The sequence below is a fragment of the Anabrus simplex genome, chromosome 3 (assembly GCF_040414725.1).
Source record: "Anabrus simplex isolate iqAnaSimp1 chromosome 3, ASM4041472v1, whole genome shotgun sequence".
NCBI classification, from domain to species: Eukaryota; Metazoa; Arthropoda; class Insecta; order Orthoptera; family Tettigoniidae; genus Anabrus; species Anabrus simplex.
The window spans coordinates 525,977,315-525,994,620 of record NC_090267.1 but is presented as its reverse complement, the minus strand read 5'-3'; the positions used below and the strand labels follow the sequence as shown (position 1 = coordinate 525,994,620).

At 38.4% G+C, this 17,306-nt stretch overlaps 1 protein-coding gene across 6 annotated transcripts in view; it reads right to left on the bottom strand.

Moving 5' to 3' along the window:
* The window catches only part of kar (monocarboxylate transporter 10-like protein kar), a 556,067-nt gene that overhangs the window by 53,739 nt on the left and 485,022 nt on the right, over window positions 1-17,306 (bottom strand). For 5 of the 6 annotated variants that reach the window (XM_067143677.2, XM_067143674.2, XM_067143678.2 and 2 more), the window contains one exon: window positions 16,559-16,765. In XM_067143677.2, coding sequence (XP_066999778.2) covers window positions 16,559-16,765 — 207 coding nt within the window. Of the gene's footprint in view, window positions 1-9,750; window positions 9,864-16,558; window positions 16,766-17,306 lie in introns of all 6 variants that reach the window. The other variant, XM_068226773.1, reaches the window with a different exon arrangement.

Below are 17,306 nucleotides of genomic sequence, written 5' to 3'. Positions count from 1 at the left end.
ATTACTGACTTAGTTTTCAGCTTGATGTGCTGTCCATTACTGACTTAGTCTTCAGCTTGATGTACTGTCTGTTACTGACTTAGTCTTCAGCTTGATGTGCTGTCCATTACTGACTTAGTCTTCAGCTTGATGTACTGTCTGTTACTGACTTAGTCTTCAGCTTGATGTACTGTCTGTTACTGACTTAGTCTTCAGCTTGATGTACTGTCCATTACTGACTTAGTTTTCAGCTTGATGTGCTGTCCATTACTGACTTAGTCTTCAGCTTGATGTGCTGTCCATTACTGACTTAGTTTTCAGCTTGATGTGCTGTCCATTACTGACTTAGTTTTCAGCTTGATGTGCAGTCCATTACTGACTTAGTCTTCAGCTTGATGTGCTGTCCATTACTGACTTAGTCTTCAGCTTGATGTACTGTCTGTTACTGACTTAGTTTTCAGCTTGATGTACTGTCCATTACTGACTTAGTTTTCAGCTTGATGTACTGTCCATTACTGACTTAGTCTTCAGCTTGATGTGCTGTCCATTACTGACTTAGTCTTCAGCTTGATGTACTGTCCATTACTGACTTAGTCTTCAGCTTGATGTACTGTCTGTTACTGACTTAGTTTTCAGCTTGATGTACTGTCCATTACTGACTTAGTCTTCAGCTAGATGTACTGTCTGTTACTGACTTAGTCTTCAGCTTGATGTGCTGTCCATTACTGACTTAGTCTTCAGCTTGATGTACTGTCCATTACTGACTTAGTCTTCAGCTTGATGTACTGTCTGTTAATGACTTAGTCTCCAGCTTGATGTACTGTCCATTACTCACTTAGTCTTCAGCTTGATGTTCTGTCTGTTACTCACTTAGTCTTCAGCTTGATGTGCTGTCCATTACTGACTTAGTCTTCAGCTTGATGTACTGTCCATTACTGACTTAGTCTTCAGCTTGATGTACTGTCCATTACTGACTTAGTCTTCAGCTTGATGTACTGTCCATTACTGACTTAGTCTTCAGCTTGATGTACTGTCTGTTACTGACTTAGTCTTCAGCTTGATGTGCTGTCCATTACTGACTTAGACTTCAGCTTGATGTGCTGTCCATTACTGACTTAGTCTTCAGCTTGGTGTGCTGTCCATTACTGACTTAGTCTTCAGCTTGATGTACTGTCTGTTACCGACTTAGTCTTCAGCTTGATGTGCTGTCCATTACTGACTTAGTTTTCAGCTTGATGTGCTGTCCATTACTGACTTAGTCTTCAGCTTGATGTGCTGTCCATTACTGACTTAGTCTTCAGCTTGATGTACTGTCCATTACTGACTTAGTCTTCACCTTGATGTACTGTCCATTACTGACTTAGTCTTCAGCTTGATGTACTGTCTGTTACTGACTTAGTCTTCAGCTTGATGTACTGTCTGTTACTGACTTAGTCTTCAGCTTGATGTGCTGTCCATTACTGACTTAGTCTTGAGCTTGATGTGCTGTCCATTACTGACTTAGTTTTCAGCTTGATGTACTGTCCATTACTGACTTAGTCTTCAGCTTGATGTGCTGTCCATTACTGACTTAGTCTTCAGCTTGATGTACTGTCTGTTACTGACTTAGTCTTCAGCTTGATGTACTGTCCATTACTGACTTAGTCTTCAGCTTGATGTGCTGTCCATTACTGACTTAGTCTTCAGCTTGATGTACTGTCTGTTACTGACTTAGTGTTCAGCTTGATGTGCTGTCCATTACTGACTTAGTCTTCAGCTTGATGTACTGTCCATTACTGACTTAGTCTTCAGCTTGATGTGCTGCCCATTACTGACTTAGTCTTCAGCTTGATGTACTGTCCATTACTGACTTAGTCTTCAGCTTGATGTACTGTCCATTACTGACTTAGTCTTCAGCTTGATGTACTGTCTGTTACTGACCTAGTCTTCAGCTTGATGTGCTGTCCATTACTGACTTAGTCTTCAGCTTGATGTACTGTCCATTACTGACTTAGTCTTCAGCTTGATGTACTGTCTGTTACTGACTTAGTCTTCAGCTTGATGTACTGTCCATTACTCACTTAGTCTTCAGCTTGATGTTCTGTCTGTTACTCACTTAGTCTTCAGCTTGATGTACTGTCCATTACTGACTTAGTCTTCAGCTTGATGTACTGTCTGTTACTGACTTAGTCTTCAGCTTGATGTGCTGTCCATTACTGACTTAGTCTTCAGCTTGATGTGCTGTCCATTACTGACTTAGTCTTCAGCTTGGTGTGCTGTCCATTACTGACTTAGCCTTCAGCTTGATGTACTGTCTGTTACTGACTTAGTATTCAGCTTGATGTACTGTCCATTACTGACTTAGTCTTCAGCTTGATGTGCTGTCCATTACTGACTTAGTCTTCAGCTTGATGTGCTGTCCATTACTGACTTAGTCTTCAGCTTGATGTGCTGTCCATTACTGACTTAGTTTTCAGCTTGATGTACTGTCCATTACTGACTTAGTCTTCACCTTGATGTACTGTCCATTACTGACTTAGTCTTCAGCTTGATGTGCTGTCCATTACTGACTTAGTCTTCAGCTTGATGTACTGTCCATTACTGACTTAGTCTTCACCTTGATGTACTGTCCATTACTGACTTAGTCTTCAGCTTGATGTACTGTCTGTTACTGACTTAGTCTTCAGCTTGATGTACTGTCTGTTACTGACTTAGTCTTCAGCTTGATGTGCTGTCCATTACTGACTTAGTCTTTAGCTTGATGTGCTGTCCATTACTGACTTAGTTTTCAGCTTGATGTACTGTCCATTACTGACTTAGTCTTCAGCTTGATGTACTGTCTGTTACTGACTTAGTCTTCAGCTTGATGTACTGTCTGTTACTGACTTAGTCTTCAGCTTGATGTACTGTCTGTTACTGACTTAGTTTTCAGCTTGATGTACTGTCCATTACTGACTTAGTCTTCAGCTTGATGTACTGTCCATTACTGACTTAGTCTTCAGCTCGATGTACTGTCCATTACTGACTTAGTCTTCAGCTTGATGTACAGTCTGTTACTGACTTAGTCTTCAGCTTGATGTGCTGTCCATTACTGACTTAGTCTTCAGCTTGATGTGCTGTCCATTACTGACTTAGTCTTCAGCTTGATGTACTGTCCATTACTGACTTAGTTTTCAGCTTGATGTACTGTCCATTACTGACTTAGTCTTCAGCTTGATGTGCTGTCCATTACTGACTTAGTCTTCAGCTTGATGTACTGTCTGTTACTGACTTAGTCTTCAGCTTGATGTACTGTCTGTTACTGACTTAGTCTTCAGCTTGATGTACTGTCCATTACTGACTTAGTCTTCAGCTTGATGTACTGTCTGTTACTGACTTAGTCTTCAGCTTGATGTACTGTCCATTACTGACTTAGTCTTCAGCTTGATGTACTGTCTGTTACTGACTTAGTCTTCAGCTTGATGTACTGTCCATTACTGACTTAGTCTTCAGCTTGATGTGCTTTCCATTACTGACTTAGTCTTCAGCTTGATGTACTGTCCATTACTGACTTAGTCTTCAGCTTGATGTACTGTCTGTTACTGACTTAGTCTTCAGCTTGATGTACTGTCCATTACTGACTTAGTCTTCAGCTTGATTTACTGTCCATTACTGACTTAGTCTTCAGCTTGATGTGCTGTCCATTACTGACTTAGTCTTCAGCTGGATGTGCTGTCCATTACTGACTTAGTCTTCAGCTTGATGTACTGTCTGTTACTGACTTAGTCTTCAGCTTGATGTACTGTCTGTTACTGACTTAGTCTTCAGCTTGATGTACTGTCTGTTACTGACTTAGTCTTCAGCTTGATGTACTGTCCATTACTGACTTAGTCTTCAGCTTGATGTACTGTCTGTTACTGACTTAGTCTTCAGCTTGATGTACTGTCTGTTACTGACTTAGTCTTCAGCTTGATGTACTGTCCATTACTGACTTAGTCTTCAGCTTGATGTACTGTCCATTACTGACTTAGTCTTCAGCTTGATGTACTGTCTGTTACTGACTTAGTCTTCAGCTTGATGTACTGTCTGTTACTGACTTAGTCTTCCGCTTGATGTACTGTCCATTACTGACTTAGTCTTCAGCTTGATGTACTGTCTGTTACTGACTTAGTCTTCCGCTTGATGTACTGTCCATTACTGACTTAGTCTTCAGCTTGATGTACTGTCCATTACTGACTTAGTCTTCAGCTTGATGTACTGTCCATTACTGACTTAGTCTTCAGCTTGATGTGCTGTCCATTACTGACTTAGTCTTCAGCTTGATGTGCTGTCCATTACTGACTTAGTCTTCAGCTTGATGTACTGTCCATTACTGACTTAGTCTTCAGCTTGATGTACTGTCTGTTACTGACTTAGTCTTCAGCTTGATGTACTGTCTGTTACTTACTTAGTCTTCAGCTTGATGTACTGTCCATTACTGACTTAGTCTTCAGCTTGATGTACTGTCTGTTATTGACTTAGTCTTCAGCTTGATGTACTGTCCATTACTGACTTAGTCTTCACCTTGATGTACTGTCCATTACTGACTTAATCTTCAGCTTGATGTACTGTCTGTTACTGACTTAGTCTTCAGCTTGATGTACTGTCTGTTACTGACTTAGTCTTCAGCTTGATGTACGGTCTGTTACTGACTTAGTCTTCAGCTTGATGTACTGTCCATTACTGACTTAGTCTTCAGCTTGATGTACTGTCTGTTACTGACTTAGTCTTCAGCTTGATGTACGGTCTGTTACTGACTTAGTCTTCAGCTTGATGTACTGTCCATTACTGACTTAGTCTTCAGCTTGATGTACGGTCTGTTACTGACTTAGTCTTCAGCTTGATGTACTGTCCATTACTGACTTAGTCTTCAGCTTGATGTACTGTCCATTACTGACTTAGTCTTCACCTTGATGTACTGTCCATTACTGACTTAGTCTTCAGCGTGATGTGCTGTCCATTACTGACTTAGTCTTCAGCTTGATGTACTGTCCATTACTGACTTAGTCTTCAGCTTGATGTACTGTCCATTACTGACTTAGTCTTCAGCTTGATGTGCTCTCCATTACTGACTTAGTCTTCAGCTTGATGTACTGTCCATTACTGACTTAGTCTTCAGCTTGATGTACTGTCTGTTACTGACTTAGTCTTCAGCTTGATGTACTGTCTGTTACTGACTTAGTCTTCAGCTTGATGTACTGTCTGTTACTGACTTAGTCTTCAGCTTGATGTGCTGTCCATTACTGACTTAGTTTTCAGCTTGATGTGCTGTCCATTACTGACTTAGTCTTCAGCTTGATGTACTGTCCATTACTGACTTAGTTTTCAGCTTGATGTACTGTCCATTACTGACTTAGTCTTCAGCTTGATGTACTGTCTGTTACTGACTTAGTCTTCAGCTTGATGTACTGTCTGTTACTGACTTAGTCTTCGGCTTGATGTGCTGTCTGTTACTGACTTAGTCTTCAGCTTGATGTACTGTCTGTTACTGACTTAGTCTTCAGCTTGATGTACTGTCTGTTAATGACTTAGTCTTCAGCTTGATGTACTGTCTGTTACTGACTTAGTCTTCAGCTTGATATACTGTCTGTTACTGACTTAGTCTTCAGCTTGATGTGCTGTCCATTACTGACTTAGTTTTCAGCTTGATGTACTGTCCATTACTGACTTAGTTTTCAGCTTGATGTACTGTCCATTACTGACTTAGTCTTCAGCTTGATGTACTGTCTGTTACTGACTTAGTCTTCAGCTTGATGTGCTGTCTGTTACTGACTTAGTCTTCGGCTTGATGTGCTGTCTGTTACTGACTTAGTCTTCAGCTTGATGTACTGTCTGTTACTGACTTAGTCTTCAGCTTGATGTACTGTCCATTACTGACTTAGTCTTCAGCTTGATGTGCTGTCCATTACTGACTTAGTCTTCAGCTTGATGTACTGTCTGTTACTGACTTAGTCTTCAGCTTGATGTACTGTCTGTTACTGACTTAGTCTTCGGCTTGATGTGCTGTCTGTTACTGACTTAGTTTTCAGCTTGATGTGCTGTCTGTTAGCTAGAGTTAGAACTATTTGCCATCATATCGTGGGGTAGTAGGGTCATTAATGTTAGTGCTGATACTTTTTCCACTTTTACGATCCTTGTAACAATGAAAACTACTTATATAGATGGGTGATCTTGTGTGCATTCCCAGTGACAATTGTCAAGATGGTGCACTGATGGCAATGTGCCATATGACAAAGTATTTCAACATTTACCTGATTTGCCACACGGCTGACAAGGCCTGAGAAAGCTCATAGTTTCTCAGCCGACAGTAGGTGACACGCTGCAAGAATTTTCACTTTTATGCACCTCACATTTCCTTGATCACTGATACAAATGTGGGAGAGTTCCAAGCAGTGTAATCAAGGAAAATAGACAATCACTATAACTGCACCGTTCCTTCATGTAGAGCTCAAGCGCGAACGTCATATTTGTGACCGGTTATCATAGGTACCGAATGATGGTGAACATACCCTTGTATACTTGAATGAAATAGCTACTGCACTGTGCTTAGAATGGAGCCACAGGTTAGAGTGAGTACAGAGGGGAAATGGAAGGAGCTGTGATACTGAAGAGCTTAACTCCACTTTGTTCTGAAGATGAGAATGTATTCCCACAATAGTTCTTTATCATGTGGAAATGTATTTATTTCCAAAGTGGAGTAAAATGGCATCCATAAGTTATGCTTTTTTCCAAAGTGCCGCAGTAGCCCAGCACTCGGCGAGACTCTGCTCTTTCGCTCGCAGTTTCATCATTTCTCTGAGGTTTTCTGTAATAGTGGTGAATATTAGTGCAAATGGTGATATTTGATCAAGGCTGGCAAATCATTATGTGTGGAAAAACAAACAAATACCAGCATAATGGCAGAAAAAAGGACAAAATTGGAATCTATGGAAGTGATCATCGGCAGTTGGTGATCAAGTGTAATCATAATGATAAGTGATGTCAGGACCAGAAGCAGAATAAGAGAGGCTGTGACAGGTTTTATCAGCATTTTTATATCTCAAGACAATCAACTTTGTTTGTTGCCAGTCATATGTTAGGTTTTGCTAAATTAATTTTATGTCCCTCTGTATTGTGGGTATTTTTATTTTCTATTCATATTATAAGCATTTTGAAATACATAAATTGTGACTAAATACAGCATTTTTTTAAGTATTTGGTTAAATATATCATTAAACATTATGTTTGTAAGTGTAGCCTAGTCTATGTCATTCCACTTTAGTTCCTCTTTCCCATTTTGATGGTATTCTTCGCACTAGGATTTTAGCCACCATGGTAAGCAAGTGATGTAGCTACATAGAAAAAATGAAGTCCCTTATCTTATTATGAATCCATTTATAAAAAATTGTGTTTCCTGAAAAATTTAATTTTTTGCAGATAGATGCGTCACTTTTGAAATAAGCCCTTGAGTTGTATGTGACACCACAACAAGCAGCTTGTACATCCTCTTCACCCTATCTTGATCACTGAAGATGATCCATTTCACCAGCCTGCAGTCTTGGTATCTCATGATGTGTAGGGAATCTAAAGTGGTTTGCCGAGTCCATAGTCACCACACAGACGAGGCTGGGGACCCGTCTTGTCTGAGCACCCCGGCTTACCCCTGACAAGAAAACCACTCACACTACCATGGCTGTTATATTTCTATCGTGAGGCAATTTTCACTCCAGTGGTGCCAAATTTACGACTCGTGCAATTATCATAATTTATAAGTTTCATTTCTGTATTGATTGTAGTTACAACATAAGATTTATTCTGAAGCCTCCACCTTATCAATACATTTGTTTACATACTATCATTCACAGTATCGGTTTCGACCCTTCAAGGGACATCCTCAGCTCACAATTACAAATATAGTTCTTAAAAAAGCAACACAATGGGAAATGTTGTACAGTCGTGACAATTGTCCAATTCAACAGACCATCTAAAACAAATGATACAATTAATATAATAAAATAAGTCCTCTTTTCTTGGATTATAAAAGTATTACGTAGTATGAAAAGACATGTCATTTGCAAATGTTTTTGTTGTTTTGATCAGCGTAAAAATGAAATGAAACTTATAAATGATGATAAAACAGCCAACCAGGCAAACCAAACTGCGTATAAATATCAAAATTTAAAAATCAAAATAACAAATGTAGTCAAAAGCATCACCTTTCTAAAAGAATGCCTAAATTTCTCAAAAAATATAACAACAAACACAGAAACACTAACCAAACCCATAATACACAGAAAAAGACAAACCAAATTTGGATAAAAGAAGAAATAAAATTCTTATAAAGGAAAAAACAACACCTCAATACACAACTTTACGAAACACACCTGAAAGCTTCCCATGACCTACCAGACAGCTACTGGGACAATTTCCAACAAATAAACTAACAAACATAGCGATCCAAAAACAGAACACATTAACAATCACATAGCCAGAGTAATGCCCCCAATAGACTTAGCAACCAACATACATTTCATCCACCAATGAAAAATCTAACAAATACAACATTCGATGAAACAGAATCCATTATACTGAGTAAGGGACCCAAACATAATTGGGGAAACAATTCAGCTTTCCAAAATATCACTACAATCATTACAGAAACTGAGAATGCCGTAAATAAAATACCTCACGAACAACGCGATGAAATTAGATACAAAATTACGAAAAGATTACCACAGTATATTAACAAAATCAGTAAGGAGAACAGCAACAAAGGTACCAAGAACAATATACAGATTAAAAAACTCAAAAACAAAATCAAACAGAACAATTTACTAATAACTAACACAACTATCATCATGGACAAAGACGAGTACATAGCCAAAACCAAAATCTGTTTTCAAGATGAAACTTTCCAAATCAAAAACAAAGACCCTACTAACAGCATCCAAAGAAACCTAAAAACATTACTAAAAAACACCCATTCTCTTCTAAACGAACAAGAAACTGCAAAACTCATTACAATGAACCCAGGACAACCAACCGCTAAAGCATACCCGAAAATTCACAAAGACAATGTCCCAATGAGACCTATAATAAACTACAGACCGAGTCCAACTTACAAACTGTCACAATTTATCCAAACATTCCTTAAAAACATAACGTATTTTTAGCTAAAAAACATTACAAAATTCAATAGAATTCTGCAACACCACAAAAGAAATAAAAATAGAACAACACCATAGACTAGCATCATATGATATAATAAACATGTACCCTAACATACCCACACAAAAAAACCATAAAAATAATAGAATCTAATCTCAAAAACCTCAGCAAACTCAGTACCCTAGAAATAGAAGAGCAATGGGATCCTCAACATCAGGTATATTAGATGAAATCTATATAGATTATATAGAACACCAAGAAATCCAAAAAATAGACAATATTCTTTTCTGGTGTGCATTTGTGGATGATATATTTGTCATAACAGACAATAGATACACTAATGGAACCAAAATTTTAGAACAATTAAATGCAATAGACCCGCATATAAAATTCACCATGGAAACAGAAAACAATCACACCATAAACTACTTATAGAGCGTTCCAACCTTAAATTGCACTACAGCATAGATAGAGTGCGCTGTTGCAAAATCGACTCGTGAAGATCACGCTCGAGTGTGACTCAAACAGGGCGTCACAGTTCCACATTTTTCGTTTGTAATTTTGTAATTTTAAGTTAATTCGTTCATAAATTAATATTTGTAGGATGGTAAAATAAATACAACATACCTTAATCACTGGCGTTGCTCTCAGACATTGGACGTACACCTTCTAACATTTCTGCAAGGCCTGATGTTCCCGCTTTAGATGAAACGGGTTCGGGAGATGAACTTGAAGATGATCTGGACGATGAAGAAAGTCGTATTAAAAACTTTTCATCGTCGACATCGTCCTGTAATTCGTCTGCTTTCCACAAAACTCTTTCATTTTTCTTTACTTCGTTCACGTAATTTGCCCAATTGTCTTATGTTTTCATGGCATAAAAATTTTAGTTCAGCATTTGGAACAAAACCATGGTCCTCGGCTTTTCGGTGGCCTAAGTCCCGAACTCACCCCTTCAAAAGCGGCCTGCCGTGTACTTTTCACTGTCGTATCCTTCCATTCTTTTGTCACTGTCTGCCCAATATTTACCCACGATTCATCTGTGTAAATTATAGCTTTATTTTGTGCCCTCAGACGTTTTATCTCCCTGAGATATCTGTGCCTCCAATTAATAATTTCATCGGTTTCAGTGAAAGCTGCTTTATTACCCCGTCTTAAATAACGGAAGCCTATATCATGTAAGAAGCAATACAACATAGTTTTGGAAAATCATGGCAAAGAATCTTCTCCATTTATGCAACTCAAAATCACGTTCATTGTCGGTGGTATGTTAGCAAATAAAAGAGAGTGAACTGCCCGACGCATCCACTTCTAACAATTTCATCATATTTAATTTTTCTGTCGTCCTTCTCTTTTTTTTTCTTTTCAAGAGTTTGCAAAGGACCATGTGTGTGTTCCTTCCTTATAGCATAGATTGTTCTCGCGGAATAACCTGTAGCTTTAGCTGTTTCACTGATTGTGCTGCTCATATTCATAGTCTTTAAAATATAATCCAGGACACTCATTATAATATTGCGTCCTTTTCCCCTTAGTTTACCTACAGAACGTTTCTTTTTAATTTGATGATCCATTATACATCCTTCTGCGCTTTTTCTTCGAACTAAGAACTATACATTTAAAGATAAAAATTTCATTGTTCCGTATTGAAATTATTGATGTTAAAAATTAAATAACTGGAAAGGAGGTTCAACCTATTCAATACTCAAAAGAAAGAAACGTAGCAATCACATTTCTATTAGTAGTGTTGTGACTTTGAGCAGGACAGAATGTGATGTCGTGTCTTTGTGCCTAACAGAGTGTAGAACTGACCTCCAACATTCATAAACATTTTATATGTTTTTATGGCTGATGATGACCTAGACTAAGGTCGAAACCGGTCCCATTTAAATAGAAATGTGATTGCTACGTTTCTTTCTTTTGAGTATTGAATAGGTTGAACCTCCTTTCCAGTTATTTAAGAACTATACATACGAGCACGAACTGACAACTACACAGACTACACAAACACAATCCACTTGTCCTCAAGAACTATACATTTATCACTGATCTTGTCCAGCTCCATGGCTAAATGGTTAGCGTGCTGGCCTTTGGTCCAGAGGGCCCCGGGTTCGATTCCCGGCCGGGTAGGGGATTTTAACCTTCATTGGTTAATTCCAATGGCTCGGGGGCTGGGTGTGTGTGTGCCATCTTCAGCATTAGAATTCATCACACGTAGGGGCCCCATTCTTATAGACCCGCAGGTCGCCTATGCGGCGTCAACACTGGAAAGACCTGCACTCGGCCTCTTCGGAGGCCACAAGCCATTAAATATTATGTATATATCACTGATCTTTATTTAATCAATCTTATAATACTGATTAAATGAACACCACTGCACACGGCTGCCAGTATATTTAAAAGCTCAGCCAGCCGAGTCATTCCTGAAACGTAAACAAACGAGACGTTCTCCCTGTCATAAATTAAGAGATAATGAGATAGGGACTTGAGGTATGATTTAAAAATAACTTCCATATTCGAAGAATGTTTGCTTTGCTTTAACCACGCCATGATCCTTCTGCACATTTTGTTCAAAATTAGATCCCCACGCACGAGCACGAACTCACAAACTCACGAACCACACAAACGAAATACACTTTCCCTCAAGAATTGTACATATGTCACTGATATGTATTTAATCATTATTATACATACTACTGACGAAATGAGCACTGCACTGCATGCGACTGTCTGGAAATGTTAAAAGTGCAGCCAGCCAGCCAGACAGCCAGCCGAGTCACGCGCGATACCAAAATTCAAGGAGATATTCTTCCTGTCAGAAATTAATAACTAAGCAAGATAGGAACTTCAGGATTGTTTTAAAAATAACTTCCATATCTGAAGACCATTTGTCTCACTTTGACCCCCCATGCAAATTCAGTAGGAAAGACGCTGGCCAGCGACTGACTTTTTCGTGCCTACACATAAAATTTCCTGAAAATGACTGAAAATAAATGCATATACTGCATTTTGTTATCATTTAAATTTAAAAATAAACTTATCTATATCGAGCTGAAATGTTTCTTTACCAGCAGTGAAACAATTAAGAAAATAATGAATATAAAATAGGAGTTATGGCATGATAAGTTCTATGCAATGAGGATTTTGCATTTGGCGAAACTTTCCATTATATTACCATTTTCACACTAAATTATTTTTTTACATTTTTTTTTTTGTTAACAGCATCAAATTGCACCTTGAAATTCTGTACATAACACAATATTCACCCATTTTAACCGATAACATTCTGATTCACAGATATTTGGCAAACCCGCTGCATTAGAGTAGGACAGCGCTACCCGCAAAACATGGGAGAAGGAAAGAGACGGAATTATCCCAATACTGCTGTACTGCAATTTAAGATTGGAATGCTCTATAGACATATCTATAACTAGGCACGATAATCATTTATCATACAAAATATACAGAAAACCCACACATACATCCAATACAATAAAAATAGACTCCACCCACCCCAACGCACACAAGAAAGCAGCATAGTATAGTATGATATATAGAGCCTTTAATATACCACTAACAAAAGAAGAACTAAATAAAGAACTCAACTTGATCCATGAAATAGCCAGACAAAACGGATATAAAAAAGAAATAATCAACAAAATCATATACAAAATAAAAAATCAATCCAAATCCAAATTAATCAGAACTGAAAAAACCAAGAAAGATTACGTACTATTCACCTACAACAACATCCATATATATCCCATATTGAACATCTTCAAGAAACGAGGCCTAAAAATAGCCTATAAAACTACACACAGTAATATCAGCATCCTACACAATTCCAAATTTATTAACAATAAAAATCAATACAGACACTCAGGAGTCTATCGCATGAAATGCAACGACTGTGAAGCCAGTTACATTGGACATACTGGGAGGAACTTCCAGATACGATACAATGAGCATATCAATGCAATAAAACATAGTCATTTTTCAGCCATAGGACAACATATCGAAGATTACAAACACAAATTTACAAATATTGAAAATGACATGCAAATTCTAAGTACTAACCCCAAGAGCCCCTTACTCAATATAATGGAAGAATTTTATATAAACCTAGATCAATATGTCAACCCAAATTTTAATTTGAATGAAATTACAGAAAAAACCAACATTCTTTTTGATTCAGTCATCCCCCTCTTAAAAAATAATTACCTAGAAAGAGTTAAGAAGCAACACCCGATACACATAAAAGAACTGCCAAGAGGTACCCCCCCACTCCAGTCTCACTCTCCCAGCAGCCGCTCCTTCTACCCCTTCAAACTTCGCCTCCGCAGCCACAAGCAGCAGCAACAATACTCGACGTGCTGCCGTGTATGCACAACAGTGTCAACATCTATTGTAAGTACAACGCACACTCTTTTACCTCTAACTTAAAACCTAGTAGATGCAACTTCTCACACACTTCGTTTCTACTTACAGATAAATACGGCCTACAACATAAAAGGAAGAAGCCTTCACGCTCTCTCTCAAAATTCAAGACTTCAAGTATTTGTAACACAAAGTGACACTTGACAAAATTATACAACATCAAATTAAGAAGCACGTCACTAAAAACAAATTTTTATTCTTAAAAATGCAAAAATGCATTTTACTATCAACTCAGCATTAGTATATACATGTATTATGAATCATGTACATATATTTTGACAATGCCTCGAACTGAACACTGGACAACTACCCAATTCCTCAAAAAGAGTGTCCAAGTCACTCCAAGACGCTCATACTACCAGCAGAGGAACACGGTGAAATAAACAATATAGTTATCGCAAGAATAAACATCCGAAATGTTTTAATCAATTAGCCATAAGTTTTAACGGAAAAGTAGTGGACACTTCAAGAATATTACTATCAGTGCATACATAACATTGCAAGTTCCAATTTTTACACTGATCAAAATAACAAAAACATTTGCAAATGACATGTCTTTTCATACTACGTAATACTTTTATAATCCAAGAAAAGAGGATTTATTTTATTATCTTAATTGTATCATTTGTTTTAGATGGTCTGTTGAATTGGACAATTGTCACGACTGTACAACATTTCCCGTTGTGATGCTTTTTTTAAGAACTATATTTGTAATTGTGAGCTGAGGATGTCCCTTGAAGGGTCGAAACCGGTACTGTGAATGATAGTATGTAAACAAATGTATTGATAAGGTGGAGGCTTCAGAATAAATCTTATGTCGTGCAATTATGATGTTGTTTGTGCTGCACGGGCCTACGCCTCATGAACATTCGACTCCATATGAGCCCAGCTTTTCACCACGCACTATCCTGAATATCTTGTTCACTAATGGAACTACAGCAGTCTCCTAGTTTGTGAAGACAGCATTTAATTATGAACTAGTACAATATTCTGTGAATGTGAACAGTGTTTACCCTTGTACCAGTGCTCTCAAGACAAGGCTGGTTTCAGGTTGAAGACCTTACCTGTGCCTGAAACATGCTCAAGGTGAAGGAAGCAGGTTAAGAAGAAGCAAGACTTAAGCAAAATAAAGATTTATTGCCACAGAAGGAAGAGCTCATACCACAACCAAACTAACATGCATACAACACACTACAACATGTTTGACTTTATACAATTCACATTCTCCCACATCATTTTCATCATGAGAAGCTGAATGCTGCAATCGTAAACTGCTCATCTACAAATTCCTCTTTTAATGAGGAAATCTTCCCCTTTTAACTTGTTAAAAAGGGGGAAGGCAGCAGGAGAAAGGACACCATTCCTTGCAGCAAGTCGTAGCTGAGGACAACGGAGATGCAGAAGATGACTAAGATCTGACCTCTTTTAGTTTTTAAGTAGAACAATATTAACATTTTAAATTAGAAACATATCAAGTTGAATCCATCAGTGTTCAAGAAGTGTTGCAATGACAAAAGCCAAGTGAGACCCCGGGATGTGTTTCACTCTATGATTGTGGAATTGGTTCACACTTATCATTGTATAATGTTATCATAAACAAGAACACACACAACAGCATCATTGAGGTGAACACACAAAACACAACTGCCATATGCAGCAGACCTTGTAGACAAGAGTTCAGGAGAGGAGTACCAACAATGTTCGCTGGCCACCAACATACTTGAGTTCTGTGATATCTGGGAGAAGTTTAAGAAAGCAGAGTGGTACGGACTGGAGAGTGACTGAAAGTTTAAATGATTATGGAATGGGTATATGGAAAACTGGGAGTCACATGTTTGGATCTTTCTATTCACAAAATATTAGCTGCCATAGAAAAACTTGAAAAAGTTGCATCCATTGCTAAAATCTGAGCAGAGTACAGAACTGCAAAATAAACTGACTACATCATTAGGAAGAAGAAGCATGTGATTGTGAAGTGACAAGTGGAGAGGACTAGCAGTCCTCCAAGCTGCCACAGAAAGACTGACAACGCAGTGAGTTCAGGCTGGCTTTTCGGACTTCAAAGATGACATAACATAGGGAATTCATTTCTGTTAAGCTTATACCCTCATCAGTATCATAAGAAAAGTATTTTGTTGCTGTAATTGAGTGTATATGAGCAGATCTTGAGAAATGTGGCAATGCAGCAGTGGGCATGGACGATCTGAAGACATCAGCAGAGATCTTCCGGACCGAAGATGAGAACTTTCCAACAACAGTGTAAAGAAACCTCCAATGTCATAATTTTTGAAAAAGCATCTTCTAAAAGTACCTTAGGTAGAGATGGCATGCACAGCATTCTAGGCTTCTTTGTGGTTGACACTGCTCTGGCAGACATACATATTGTTGGTGTCATATTGTCTAAGAAATGTCATAGACCTGCATGACAAGCACACACTCCTCTGGCCATAAAGTGAAGCAGATCATGAGGCAATGTATGTGGTTGTGCTTTTCCAGCCTGAGTCTGAAATGTATGGCATCAGAAACTTTTAAAATGTCCACTATGTTACTTTCCAGTGTTGGCAACTGCCGATGTTTAGGTGGCGAGTAGCGCATTCTGTGTGAAGGTAGCAGCACGAATTTCTGAACTGAATGCTGCTTGATTTTCACATCGACTTGCCTGTCAAGGATGTGTTCATTTTCCAGATGGTGACTGTACGTTGTAGTGTGTTTATGCCCCACCTGAGTCTCAACTCTCCCAATGCCCCTGTTCCTTTTTTTTAAATTGTACAGGACTATCCATTACCACAGGAGCCATGGAGAGGTGACATATTACAAAAGAGCTACGAGAGCCTTGGTATCGGAGCTCCTAACGTGTTGACATTTTACAGTACAGAGTAGCTGTAACAGCGCTGTCTGTTCTCCGAGAAGAAACAGTCGAGAGAGGTAGAACGGCGCGACTGCCACACTAATCGTCGGCATTCCGCGTTGTCACAGGGCGAGAGGATGTGCACCAACGTACCTGCTGTAGCTTCTTTATAGCTTGGAGGAGGAGGCGTGCGTAAGTCTCCGTTGGTGGCCTTGGTATTGACTTGTTCGCTGGCAGTTTCTGACAGTTCTTCCGACTTCACACACCGCACCAAGAAGAGGGCACATGCACCGACGATTGGTGGGATACCGGCAAGTATGAAGGGGATCTTATAAGAACCCGTGTGGTCAAAGATTTTTCCTGCAACATGCAAGTGGAAACATTAGGGATGCATTTTGGATCCGTTGAAGAACTACAAGTTTATTTAAAAACATCATGTTTCAGCCACATTAGGCCATCCTCAGCTGTCTAGAAATAATTTAAACTTAAAATTAATGTACTGAAAGTTGCAAAACATGAGTAAAATTTACATTCGTAAGATCTAGTTTCAAATTAAAATAGGTGTATGCTGAAACATCATCTGATGAAAGATGAACACTTCCATGTAATACAAGATCCATATCACCTAAAAACAATGACAGTGAATTAATTAAAATTGTTGTTCCACTACACACAAAAACATGTAGAATGTTATAGTTTACAGATGTAGACACTTATAATCAATCAAAATACACAACTGAGAAAGAAATTTGGTTTATCCACCTGTTCAATACTATACATTTCAATGTATGAACTCACATCAACATTGCAGACACTACAATAATAACATGGTCAAGCTAATACAAATGGGAAGTGTTTACTAGACTTCTGCACTAGAATAGGATTAGCACTGACAAATAGG